Genomic DNA, 14,503 nt, shown 5'->3' with positions numbered 1-14,503 from the left:
ACCAGACCCCCATAAAAATCTTGGGCACTGAATCTCTAATGAGATCTCCTGGTAGACATTTCACACAGGTCACAACTTATTGCTGGAGGAATTAAGTGCATGTTGTGTGACTTCACTGAGAGAGAACACTTGGAAGCTTGTGTCCACTTTCCTCTGGACTTTCGCCCATCTACCTTTCCCTTTGCTGATTTTGTTTTGTATCATTCTACTGTAATAAAGCATAGCTATGGGAATGACTATATGCTGAGTACTGTGAGTCCTCCTAGTGAATCAGTGAACCTGAGGGACACCCCAGACACAAGTATTATAAAGGCCTTGAAAAATTTACCAAGACAGACCATATTTTGGCTCATGAAAAATTCTGGATAAATGTAAAAGAATTCATGCTGTTCAAAGTGTGTTCTTTGACCATAACAGAACTAAGTTAGGAATCAACAGCAGATATATATCTGGAAATTCCCCAGAAATATCCCTCAGATGAAGAAGAAATCAAAAAGCAAATTAGTATTTTGAACTGGATGAAAGTGAAAATACAAAAATCTGTGAAATACAGCTAAAGCAGTACTTAACAGGGAAATTTATAGCATTAAAATGCTTATATTAGAATAGAAGAAAGGTCTATGTCAATGACCTCACCGTTTACCTCAGCAAATTAGCAAATAAAGAAAAAAATCCCAAAGTAAGCAGAAGAAAGGAAATATAAAAATCGGAGTGGAAATAAAATAGTAAACAGAAAAACAATAGAAAAATTAATGAAAATAAAAGATTTAATAAGCTCAATAAAACTGATAAATCTCTAAGCAGACTAATAAGGAAAGAAAGAGAAGACATATCAATAAGGATAGAATCAAGAATGAGGGGTAACATGACTACAGATTAAAAGGGTTAAGGGATAACTATGAACAATTTTATACCAATAAATTCAACAGGTTATATAAAATAGACAAATATCTTGAAAGACACAAACTAATGAAGCCCACTAAAAAAACCCACACATGACCTGAATAGCCTATATCTACTAAAGTAACTGAATTGATAGTTAAAACCTTCCCATAATTAAAACTGCAGACCCTGATGGCTTCATGAGCAAAAACCAATCATTTAAGGAAGAAATAACATCTATTTTACACAAACTCTTTATAAAACTAAAGAGGAGAGAATACTTTCTCATTACTATGGTATTAAAACCAGACAAAGACATTGCAAGAAAACTATAACCCAATATATCTCATGAACACAGATGCAAAAAAATATAAAAATTATAGTAAATTGAAGCCAATATAAAAAAATACACCATGATCAAGTGGATTTTATACTAGGAATTCAAAGTTGGCTTAACATTTGAAAAATCAATGTAATTCATCATATTAACAAAGCAAAAAAAAAACCATATGATTATTTCCACAGATACAGAAAAACCACTTGACAAAATCCAACATAAACTCCTGATTAAAAAATAAAAAATCAAACAACTCTTACAAACTAACAATAGTAGGGGAACAACCTCAACCTGATAAAGTGCATCTACTGAAAACCTATCACTAATGTATCTCATGGTGAAAGACTGAATGCTTTCTCTCAAAGATCAGAATAAGGTAAGGATTTCTGCTCTCTTTGCTTCTATTCAACAATGTACTAGTTCTAGTCAGAGTCACAAGATAAGAAAAAGAAAAAGGAAGAAGTAAAACTATGTTTGCAGACTATATGATTATCTTAATGTAGAAAATCCTATGGAATCTATTAAAAAGTCATTAGAGGGGGCTTCCCTGGTGGCGCAGTGGTTGAGAGTCCACCTGCCGATGCAGGGGACACAGGTTCGTGCCCTGGTCCGGGAAGATCCCACATGCCGCGGAGCAGCTAGGCCTGTGAGCCATGGCCGCTGAGCCTGCACGTCTGGAGCCTGTGCTCCGCAATGGGAGAGGTCACAACAGTGAGAGGCCCGCATACCGCAAAAAAAAAAAAAAAAAAAGTCATTAGAAATAATAAATGAGTTTAGCAAGGTTTCAGGATACAGAAGCAATAGCAAGGTTTCAGGATATTCAGAAGCAATATACAAAAATCAATAGTACTTCTATGTAATTGTTCACTAGCAATGAACAATTAGAAACAGAAAGCAATACTATTTATAATAGCATAAGAAATATGAAATACTGAAGGGTAAATATGACAAAATATGTTCAACCTCTGTACATCTACAAAACATTGCTGAGAGAAGTTAAGGAAGACCTAAATGAATGGAGAGATATATTATGTTCATGGATTGGAAGATTCAACATTGATAAGAAGTCAATTTTCCTCAAATTGATTTACAGATCCAATGCAATCCCCATCGAAATTCCAGCAGGCTTTATGGGTAGAAATTTACAAGGTTTCATATGGAAATACAAAGAACCTGGAATAGCCATAACAATTCTGAAAATGAACAACAACATTGGAGGGTTAACAATACCTGATTTTAAGCTTTATTATAAAGCTACAGTAATCAAGAAGGTGTGGTATTAGCATCAAGATAAGACAAACAGATGAATGGAACAGAAGCAGTCCAGAAACAGATCCATACATATATGGATGACTGATTTTTGACAGTGCAAAGGTGCAAAAGGAATTCCGTAGAGGAAGAACAGTATTTGCAACAAATGATGTTAGAACAGTTGTATATCTACATGCCAAAAACAAAAACCCAGAAAACTTTGATACATATCACACACTGCACCACATACAAAAATTAACCCCAAATCAATCACAGACCTAAACGTAAAACCTAAAACTGTAAAACGTCTAGAAGAAAATACAGGAGAAAATATTTGTGACTTTGGGTTTGTCAAAGAAATCTTAGATACAACCCCAGAAGAACAATCCATCAAAGGCAAAAATTCATAAACTGGACTTCTAAGAACTTCTGCTCTTTAAAAGATACTGTTAAGAAAACGAAAAGACAAGCCCAAAACTGGGAAAACATATTTGCAAAGTACCCATCTGATAAAGGACTTGTATCCAAATTATATAACAAACCCTTGAAGCTCATTAATAAGAAAAGAAACCATCCAATAAAAGGGGACAAAATATCTGAATAGACACTTCACTAAAAAAGATATCTGATGGCAAATAATCATATGAGATGATTAACAATAAGCACAATGTTGTACAGCAGATCCCTAGAACTTTTTCATCTTGCATTACTCAAACTTTATATGCCCAATCAACAGCAACTCCCCATTTTCCACTTCCTGCAGGGCTTAGCAACCACCATCCGGCAATTAGTGTTTATATGCAACTGTTTCCCATCCCTAACACCCCGGTGTACTGAACTATGTACAATAAGCCATCGTATTGCTATTATTATATTACTTAAAGCTTTTTATATTATATTGTCTATGACATAGGATAGCATGGTGGTTAAGAGCACAGGCTCCAGAGTCTTCCACATATGAAATGAATCCTTGCACTGCCAACTACTAGACCTGTAACTCTAAGCAAGTTACTTAATCTCTCTAAGTCCCAGTTTCCTTACTGCCCCACTTCATCAAAGCGTTGTGAGGATTAAATAACATGTTTAAAGCTCTTAACACTGGGTCTATAAAGAATAAGAACTCCAATAAATGTAAGCTATCATTTTTATCTGTTTAAAAGTGCCCCATTCTCAGCATTTGTCTTAGTGTTTTAAGAAGTCTATTGTATTCTACTAATGTGGGGATAAAAAAGGGAAAAGGCTTATTTGCCTCTTGAAAATAACACTTTGAGTCTCTGAAAAACTTGTATATTAAATTTCAGCTTTCTGACATCCGTCTTATAGAAAAACATTTGTTGAGAAAAACCTGGAATCATTGCTGAGTGGAATTTTCAGGAAGGGAACAATGATCCTTGAAAAATAGTGGAAGAAATAGGGAAAATCCAACTCTCCTAAATGTTGCTACTTTTCACATGTTTCCTCACACTTAATATCTCAAAATGTGGGGAAAGTATAAAAATGGTAAACCTTTTAAAATGTGAAACATCTGATAAAAGAATTATATAACTATGTCAACATAGTTTTGTGCTATTAGATTGTTGATCTTGAAGGTGAGATTTTTATTGGGGAATCAGAACTGGCTAATTACTTGAAATTTAAGATTAAACTTAAAAAAATTAATTAATTAATTGGCTGTATTGGGTCTTTGTTGCTGCACGCAGGCTTTCTCTAGCTGTGGTGAGCAGGGGCTACTCTGTGTTGCGGTGTGCAGGCTTCTCATTGTGGTGGTTTCTCTTACTGCGGAGCATGGGCTCTAGGCATGCGGGCTTCAGTAGTTGTGGCACACGAGCTCTAGAGAGCAGGCTCAGTAGTTGTGGCGCATGGGCTTAGTTGCTCCGCGGCATGTGGGATCTTCCTGGACCAGGGATCGAACCCGTATCACCTGCATTTGCAGGCGGATTCTTAACCGCTGCACCATCAGGGAAACCCAGATTCAACATTTTTAAAGTGAACACTCAGTGATGAAACAGCTATGGCCCTACAAAGGAAATTCTCCTGTGCTATATTTTGTTAGTATCTGGGGAAGTTATTACATAAAAAGTCTTTTATTACATACTGCAAGATTGGAATACTTAGATCATTTTACTGAATCAAAAATGTTTTACAAAGTGTTACCTAAATAAATTTACTGGCATTATGGTTAGTTTAATAAGATTTAGTCACTTTTGGAGAATATAATGATAGAAAGATTAACTGGGAAGCTATTCTTTAAATCTAATTTAGATCAAAACATAAAAATGGCTTAACAGTTATTTTTCTTTATTGCACTTAAGGCATTTAAAAATATTTTCAGTGATTTATTCTTGCAGAACTAGATATCACGATTAGAATTTCTTTCATGTTACTCCACAGCCTTTCTTTAAGTAGTGTGTTATTTAATGCGAGAGGTCAATACGTGCCCTGTTAGAAGATTAAATGGTTTATAGACTCTTCTCTTTCCCAAAGGCTAATTTTCCCTTTCAGGTCTTGTGGAGGAACTTGGTTGTATATTAGCCACTGTTTGTGCCTTCAAATTTTAAGACAGATTTACCAACTAAAGCTGGTTTATATAAAAACCAGATCTGTGTACTGATTTGAGCTACTTTAACAAGTAGCGATCTGCTTTAAAAAACTACAGCTAGACTACTCCAAAATGTATAAATCAGTTTTCTAGCAGACAAAGACATCCAGTTTGAGTACTGCATTTTAAAATTTTAGGGTACTTTGCAAAAGAGCTGGCTGGAGGTGAGAGGATCACCTCCTACAACTAAAGCTTACAATCTATCCTAATATTTATATATAGGCAGTTATGTGCATGCAACTTTATTTCTGGATTTTCAATTTACCTAAAAAGAAAGAAATTTTATCTTGGAAAAATAAAACAATGACCAGTGAGACAGAAAAGACTGATGGAAATATTCCCTTGTAAATGTGAGAGCTAGCCAGGCAATGATCAAGATGACTAAGCAACCTCAGGGATGTATGACTCAGTAGGCTAATGCAAGATTATTAGCTTCATGACATACAACTTAGCCATCTTCAGAAAGGATTCATTGTTTTGGAAAAGTAGGGGACTCACAAATGGCATGAAACACTGATTTGATTTGATAAAAATTCAATTTTTTGCTTTGACAAAGCCAAGTGAACTTTGTCAGGGTCAATTTCACATCAGTTCTGCCAATGAGTCAGACCATCATTTGCACATACGCCCCAACCTAGTATCTATTAAAGCAGCTATTAATTAAATCCAATGCCTGCAAATGGCCATTTATGTAATGGGATTTAGTAAAAGTCCTAAGGAAACCAACACATATTGAGAAATGAAGTTTTAATTAGGAATGTATAATCTCTTTAAGCAGAATACTGTGATGATGATTTCACATCAGGCAGGTTCCAGAGTCTTAGCAATAATGATCTGTTGTTAATTTACCCCAAGTAGCTACTATTCAAAGTCATTATGCTATGATTTGCTTTGTGTATTTTTTTTTTTTTTTTTTTGCGGTAGGCGGGCCTCTCACTGTTGTGGCCTCTCCCGTTGCGGAGCACAGGCTCCGGACGCGCAGGCCCAGCGGCCATGGCTCACGGGCCTAGCCGCTCCGCGGCATGTGGGATCTTCCCGAACCGGGGCACGAACCTGTGTCCCCTGCATCGGCAGGCAGACTCTCAACCACTGTGCCGCCAGGGAAGCCCTGCTTTGTGTATTTTAACTTCCCCTGGTTGCATTTATGTATTCTTTCTTCAGATTTATTACATTTATCCATAAAAACCAACATCCTCTTCTTCCCTTTTACTGGACAGTAAACAGTTTCTTTCTTTATCTGGGTAAAAAGAGATTCCATTAAGGTGGTCAGAGAGAGTGAGAGGTTTCAGGTCTAGCATGACTCCACATTTACACAAGGTGATTAAATTAAAAATGGACCCTGAAAATAATTTTAAAAACTTGACTTAAAAACTTTAAGATTTCAAATTAATATCTGTCAAGGACATTAGGCTTTGGGACTTAAAAGGCACATGTAGTAGGTTAACTAGCTGTATACTCTGCATTAGGACACAATCTACTGTAACTATTTTGTCATTAGAGCTCAAGCTCTTGGATGGTTGACAGCTAGAAATCTACTGACTTGCTGCACTAAAATCCTGGACAGTGCACTTATGTGACCTCCTCCCCACTGTTGGGCTGGGTCTCTGGAAACATCAATTTTGGGAGAACAGTTGTTCAAAACAGCTGTCTTGAGAAGTAAAAAAAAAAAAAAAAAGACTTTTTACTAATGAAGCAAATGTTAATACTGAACTTGAAGATCCAAACTGTAGCTCATGGGTTACCTCAGCAACTTCTGCTTCAGCGGTCAAAAGACTATTATTATGATCAAACAACTGCAGTTATTATTAAGATAACTGTTAAATGAACTATGCCTGTACTATTAAACCATGTTCATGAATAACTTCTAACCAACTCTCAAACTACACTTTTCCACATTTCTGTAAACAGGCTGCGTGATCCTTAAAGGCATAAAACTTATCTTCAGTTACAATGGTATCCTCTAAACCAGTCTTTCTTAGTGTGATATTGGGACCCCTGGGGCTTCTCAAGACACTTTCGCGGGTCCACAAAGGCAAAACTATGTTCATAATATTAAGAGATTATTTGTCTTTTTCCACTCTTATTCTCTCACAAGGGTAGGGTGGAATTTTCCAGAGCTTACATTAACACTTAATGTGTCTACTATTAAAAAAGAAAAAGAATAGGTATTTTAACAATTTATCAGTTCTAATTTAATATGGTAAATATCAATCAATACAACTCATATAACACAAGCTTTTTAGGGTCCTCAATAATTTTTTAAGGTGGAAAGAGGTCCTGGGACCAAAAAGTTTGAGAACCACAGCTCTGAACAAAATAGTGCAGGACTGCCTGTATGAAGGGCCCAATAAATGCTTGCCATCTCTTCATATATCACAGTGATTTTACTTCAGATAATCTCTGCACTTGAAACCAGTCAGTTAATTTAGTACCCACTGGATATACTACAGTGTACATGACCATTAACTACCTTCTTCTGAAGATCCAGGGTCATTTAAAACCGGAATTGTGATTTAAAAACTATTTCATAGGACTTGTTTGAGTTATACTTTAAAATACAGAAAGATATACCTCTAATGTAGAAAGAGATGCCTTAATGTACACTAAAAAAGTTTTCAATCACTTTATTACTTTTCTGGGGTAAAGTTGTTTTACTTCAATCATAACCAGAGTTAGCAGAAGATATAAAACTGAAATATGACTGCAATTTGTATGTTCCTTAAAATAAAAGTAGAAAACATGATGTGACATGATTTTTTAAAATTATACCAAGAAAACAATATGATTCTGTTTCTATAGTAAAGTGTACTGTTTTGGATATAATAACCACAAATTATAAAGGCTTGCCAAACAGGTCTACAGAAACACAAGGAAAATCTGTCCAAGTTTGCTTTCCTTTCTTGTTAATGTCTAAGCTACAGAGTTCATTTGTAAATAGTGATCAAGATAACATGTTTTTGAGGGAAGGTTATTGTCTAGGGCTTCAAAGTTCTAAATAAAAGTATGCTAATTTTAGAAGATAAAATACTTAGTAAACACCCTGTCTCTTATGGATTAATACACTCAACTGGATGGCATGTTCCAACCCTTTGGACTGCTAAAAGAAAACTTATTGAAAGAAAAGACAGCTTTAAGGAACTGAAACACTAATACCATAGCACACTCATCAACGGACGAACTCCATCTTTAAGTATTAATGTAAGCAGTAAGTTGAAACCCTACCTGCAAGGGATATGAAATTAGTTTTGTTAGGAATGCATTATTCAGGTGGAGAGCTTCCTAAAGATTTAGGTATGCTTTGGAAAAATCTTTGGAGGCACTTTGGTTTTGCTGAATGTTTAGGCTGAAGCTCAGTGAAATGGAAAGGATTTTCATTGTATTCTATACACAGCTGATATCTATGTGTAAACATCAAGCTCACCAGAACGTATCTGCCGAAGACCTTACTAAAATCTTTAGATACTGGAAGTAGACATGTGTCATCAAGTATCAATAAAACCCAACATGAAGAGTTCTCAAAAATACATAGCTGGAATCTGTCATTTATTTTGTTTTTGATGTGGTATAAAATCCATTATTCAATGACTAGCAAAGCAGAAAATAAAATCAACAATGTCAGTATGTTTTTCAGTAATGCAATGCAAGGTGATGCCAATGTGGCAGATTTTCAATCAAATCTGAAGGTCTATACAGATCAATAGTTATATCCCATCTTCTTTATTATGCCTTCTGGTCATGGCACAAATAATTTAGTTGGCCTTTGAATAAATTTATTCAGGCTTTGGACATGATCAGTATAGCAGCACTAAAGTAATACTTGACATAATTCCACTTTCTGGGATAAGCAACTAAGATGTGGCTAACTGAAGAAACAGCAAGCAGGATGGATAGGATTGGGAACTAAAACCATGACTGAGGCCATCAACTCACCACTGTTGATGGGAGGTATGGTAATTGTAGCAATACAACTAATTATCTTATGCTCCTAGTTTCTGAGCCATCAGTGAAAAACGGTCAGCATAATGACTTCCAGAATGGACAGCAGGCGTGTTTGAGTCCCTTCCTGTGTGAGTTATGCATGTGGCACTATACAGATTAGAGTAGGGCACAGGAAAAGGGGTGAGGAGAAGAGCAAAGATGCAAATAATCTATAAGATAAAATAAATAATGCACCTGAGGTAGTAGAGCTATGGATTACTAGATACTAGAGAAAGCAGACCATCTGTTAAGACTATCACAGACAGTTTGGTTCAATTGAACAAACAAGAGGCACAAACAGAGACACCAATAACAGGCCTCTCAACTAGACTGTGGTTATAACAAAATGAAAAGTCTTCAAAAACATCAGGTTCCTGACTGCAGAAGCATGTAGCATGCACAAAAAACAGGTGTCTGAATGGGAAAAGGATAAGTTGTTTAGATGCACTAAAATTCTAAGAAAATAAAAGTACTGTATGTCACTAGAAATGGCCACTAGAATGTAAATGAAATGCATTCTCTAGTGAAACAAATTAGCAGCATCAAGTTCACCTGCAATAGGGCTAGGGCTGAAATTGGTCAACAATTACTTCTAAAATCCAGGACCTTAAAAAGGTTATTTCCCCCATCAACCCTAGCTCTTTCCACTTGTTTTCTTTCAGAATTTCAAGGAATCAATGCTTCCAACTGTTGGTAATTACACTGCCTTTCTATGATGATGAATACAATGTATTTGTGTTCACCTTTCTCTCTAGATTCAGCAGAAATGAACTGGTTACATCCTCACTTAAGGGAGGCTTAAATAGGTGTGGAAATTGGAAACAAAGGAACTTTTTGCCTACTGCCCATTTCCATTTTCCCCTGGGCATCCCCATGCAAAGCCCTCTTGTGGTTCTAACCTCTTAAATCCTGTTGTGTGCGAGCACCGGCCATGCTCTGTCTTGGCATTCGAAGAGAAGTTCTCAAAGGTGTATGTCTCTGCTCATCCAGGTAAGCGAGGTCCTCCAAGTGGGTGGAGCTTGTGGCTGATAAGACAGAAGAGTTTAGTCAGAATACCTAAGTTTAGAAAACTGTCAGTCTGTATCTCCAGACTTCAGAATCAGAGCAGATACATTTACTGAGAATTTGCTCAACTCAAAGTCCTCATCAGTGTCTGGAACATGTGCCAGGAAAACATGTCAAGAGTTGTCTGTGGCTCCTTCACTATCAAATGCCTGAGCTTATAGAGAATACTAGCAACAAGTTGGCAAACACATTAGTACCTGACAACAAAGATTATTAGTTTTTGCTTCTTTTGGGTCACAAATCCCATCTGTATAAACATCAGTGGAGAAATCTGTTCCAAATTATATTAAGCTAGAAAAGAACCATGAAGCTCTATTTTCAACATTTCCCATTCACGGTAAAGAATGAAATATGAAAACATCCTAAAAACAATTTTCACATGTGTGTATATATATGTATATAATGGAAAGGTGGGCACCTGGGACAACGGACAGAGAATTGCCAAATAGCATTTAGGGAAATGCCAATGTCCATGAATTCCAAAGAACGTGTTGTTGCTCTCTGAAGATGAAGGTCAAGTAACAGTGGCTTCCCACTGCGTCTATAAATCCTTTAACCCCTAACCTAGCCACGAAAGAGAAAGAGAAAATGGCAGAAGATGGGGGTAAAACGGCACTGCTACATACTGAGAGCTATTGAGTCCAAGAATCAGGAAGTGCTGAAGACAAAAAGCTTTTAACAAGAAAGAAAAAACCCCCAAACTTCCATCAGAAAATGGTTATTTAGAGCTCATACGTGATTAATTAAACCGTTAATTCAATCTGTTGCCAACTATGTAAGATACTGTGCTGGGGGTTAGTTCAGTAATTCCATGACAATTATTTACTGAGAGACTCCTGTGCGCCAGGCTCTGTTCTTGGTGCCCTTGCTGGCTCCATTGCTAGTCTACCTCTGGGACATTTTGGAGTGGGTGAAAGGAAGCAAACTGAGATCACTCTTGGCTGCTGAGCTCCAGTGAAGCAACGTCCACATCCTCAGTCAAGGTAAGACATAACAATAACATAAAGAGGGCTATGATGAATGGCACAAAGTCAGTTACAAAGAGCTCCATGAGCTGAAAAAGAGAGAGAAAAGATGGAGAAAATCGAAGAGAGGGAGAGGGAGAGAGAAAAGAATAAGAACAAGTGCAAGAGACATATATTCCCCTCACCCTTCAATTACCTCAACTGTCTTATTTACCTGGATCTACTGGAAACCCACACAAAAGGAAGTTATCCAAATTATACATATAGTTTCTATAAGGAAATAAAAGTCTTTGAAAGCTAGCCCAGGGAACTTAAACCAAGAAAGGGAAGCCAAATGACACATGACACACCAGAGACAGAAAGAGAATAAATATCAGAAGAATAAAAGATAATCTCGATTTCTGCATTCTGAAATTAAAACTATCCAGAATAGATAACTTTCTAATCTCTTATTTAAAAACACTGGAGACAATTACACCATCCCCACTGGTTCTAATTTGGTTCTGTGAATTAGTTCTTTCTTATGTTTCATACAATCCCTCCTGTTTTAACCAAAGTCTATTTTCTTTTGCTAGGTTCTTTATCCATATGTGTGTAGCTACCAAAAAAAAAAAAAAAAAAAAAAGGTGGGGGGTGGGCAGCCCCCAGAAGTCCTGTCCCCACAGAGCCCTCCTTGGAACTCAGAAATATTAGCATCAGCTGAGCATGGCCCCTTCACAGAGATGTTTGTTTCAGCTTTGTGGGGCCTCTCCCCCAAGCTTCTATGGTTTAATCATCCCAACCTCTTCTCGTTTACAGGCTCAGAAGTGGTAGCTGCTTCCTGAAGTTGCTAAGTCCATGATATCTCAGTGTTCTCTTTTACCTTTTCAGTTCTTTAAAACCTAGTTAACAATTCTTTATATATAACATCTTCTGTTAAAATATCTCTGGGTTTCTGTCTCCTGGCTAGCCCCTGGCTGAGATAGCATAGAAAATAACAGAACAGCAATTCTTTTACTATGTGATGTTGATAATAAAGCAATATCACAGAACGCAGATGTAAAAGATGTTTTAAAGGCCATCTAGACTAGAGGTCAGCAAACTATGGCCTGTGGATGAAATCTGGCCTGTCGCATAAAGTTTTACTGGAACACAGCCTTGCCTCTTTGTTTAAATAGCTGTTTACCATAGAGTTGAATAGTTTCGACACAGACCATATGGCCTGCAAAGCCTAAAATACTTGCTGACCCCAATCTAGTCAGATCCCCTCCTTTCACAGTTTAGGAGACAGTGAAGTCATTTATCTACAGTGACTCACTTATTCACTGGACAGCCAGGCCTGGAAACCAGCTATCTTAACTCTCAATCCAGTGAGCACTATTTGCATTGTACCCTCCTCTCCTTTTAAACCTAAACAAATCTAATTCTTTCTTAAAAAGCTTATTTTTCATTCCTTCTTCATCTTTGTCACTTTCCCTGAATTCTCTGTTTTTTATGGTTTCAAAGAGCAGTGATCAAACTTGGCAATAAAGGCCTTGCCAATGCACAGTAAGGTGCCCTGCATGTCACAGACCAATACATCTCTGCACTTCAAAATTTTCTGCAGAAGAAACAAAAGAACAAAAGTCCAAATTTGTTATTTTTTTAATAAGAAAAATACTTATAAGGTACTTTTTAAGCTGATAAACTAAAGAGTAATATGAAAAGACCAATGACAATGAGAATTTTTTATTTTCTTTTATTCACATTAAAACAAAATTCAAATAAAAACTGTAACAGCTGGATGAGTGATAGAAATTTCTGGTTATCATTATGGCAATATTAATGGTACATTATATGATTTTAAAGCAAGGTTCTAGCAGGGTACTTTTACTAAAATGGTTCTATATGCTAACACACTAAGATGGTTTGGTATGTTTTAATAAAAAGAGAATATATATTTCATTAACAGTAGGCAGAATGATATAGAAATACACAACATGAAGTGGAGCAAAAAGCTTTGTTAAAAAAAGAAGCCTAAAGTCTTTCCTTTTTATACGTTATATCCATCTATGACTCTTTTAAAGATTAAACTATGGGAGATCTATACTTGGAGTATAGATTTAAGTTAAATAGCAGTTACATAATCCATTTTAATTTCTTTGTATTAAAAAAATCTTCTGGCACAGCCTTCATTTCACAGGTTCAACTTCTTATATTAAATGAAGAGCTACTGACCGCTTTTATAAAATGTAAATGTTTACTGTGAACTTAACAAGTTTTACTAAACTAAGCTTTACCATAGTAATTCCTAGAAAAATGAACATCAGTTGTTCTATTGCTTTTTTTCACAAAACCAAGAAATGTAGTAAAATATATTTTGGAATCAGCACATTTCTCAGTTCAGATAAATGACATTAGAAGAAAAAGAAAAAATATTGCAATAACCGAACTGAAAAACAGGTCATTCCTTTACAAGTCCAAATACTCACAGGCAAACTGAACTAAGGAAAAGCAGAGATATTCAGTATCAAGCACTATAGCTCTGAACCAGCCAATGGGGAACTACTGCTTTATTCTAGACTGCAACTGAGTTATGGTTAGTGTTACCTAAGTCTCTTAAAACATTCATTCTTTTTCTTATTTTGGCAATAATATCTTTTTCTCTGATCTCTGAATCTATCACTATTTTATCAAATAATCCAAAATAATTTCTTTACTGCCTCTTTTCCTTATTAAGTTGTTTTCCTTAGTCTTATTTTCAGTTTCTTTCTGCTTCATCATTTTCAAAATTCTTGTCCCTTCAAATATAGTATTTAAAGACTTAGCAGACAAATACTGGAAAGATCAGCCAAGAGATCTGAAATTCTATGCGCTGTGGCCTTTGTTTCACTAATTGTACGTAGTTGTACTCTCCGGCGTAGTCACATGAATCTTTTCTATTTGCAAGCCAATTTCTGAGAAAAAGTCTTTGTCATACTTTGCCAAACATCTCACTCATTGTCAAAATTTGCTCAGGCTACACTTTTTCTGCTTCCCTGATAGATCCCCCAGGCAGAATTAATTGCTTCTCCCTTTCAGCAACCATATACATATATGGCTAATTAGAACTTGTGTTATTCAGCTAATTGTTTACATGTCTGTCTTCCCTCACTAGATTATGGTAGGTTCTTGAGGGCAACTAGGAAATGTCTGATTCTTCTTTGATAACTACATTCCTTTAGAGTAAATCAGAGTGCCCTGCTCGTAATGCTCAATACAGAACTAAATTCCAGGCTAGTCCTACTTAGATTTAGAAATCTGTCTGGCTCTATCCTCACCTTCCTTATTGCTCTGCTTAATGTTTAACAGACATCACTATGGTAATATGCTTGGCTCCAATGATATTCATAAAATCTTCCTTCAGGTACTGCTGATCCTTTACTTTTTTCTATAACACATATCACTTTCTACTGTATTGAATACTAT

The 14,503-nt window shown here is 36.1% G+C and overlaps 1 protein-coding gene across 11 annotated transcripts in view; it reads right to left on the bottom strand.

Moving 5' to 3' along the window:
* The window catches only part of TANC2 (tetratricopeptide repeat, ankyrin repeat and coiled-coil containing 2), a 357,151-nt gene that overhangs the window by 113,131 nt on the left and 229,517 nt on the right, over positions 1–14,503 (bottom strand). For all 11 annotated transcript variants that reach the window (XM_079905965.1, XM_079905957.1, XM_079905960.1 and 8 more), the window contains one exon: positions 9,947–10,072. In XM_079905965.1, coding sequence (XP_079762091.1) covers positions 9,947–10,072 — 126 coding nt within the window. The remainder of the gene's footprint in view (positions 1–9,946; positions 10,073–14,503) is intronic.

This window comes from Stenella coeruleoalba (genome assembly GCF_951394435.1).
Source record: "Stenella coeruleoalba genome assembly, chromosome: 19".
In the NCBI taxonomy this organism is placed as follows: Eukaryota; Metazoa; Chordata; class Mammalia; order Artiodactyla; family Delphinidae; genus Stenella; species Stenella coeruleoalba.
This window is presented reverse-complemented; position numbering and strand designations above follow the sequence as displayed.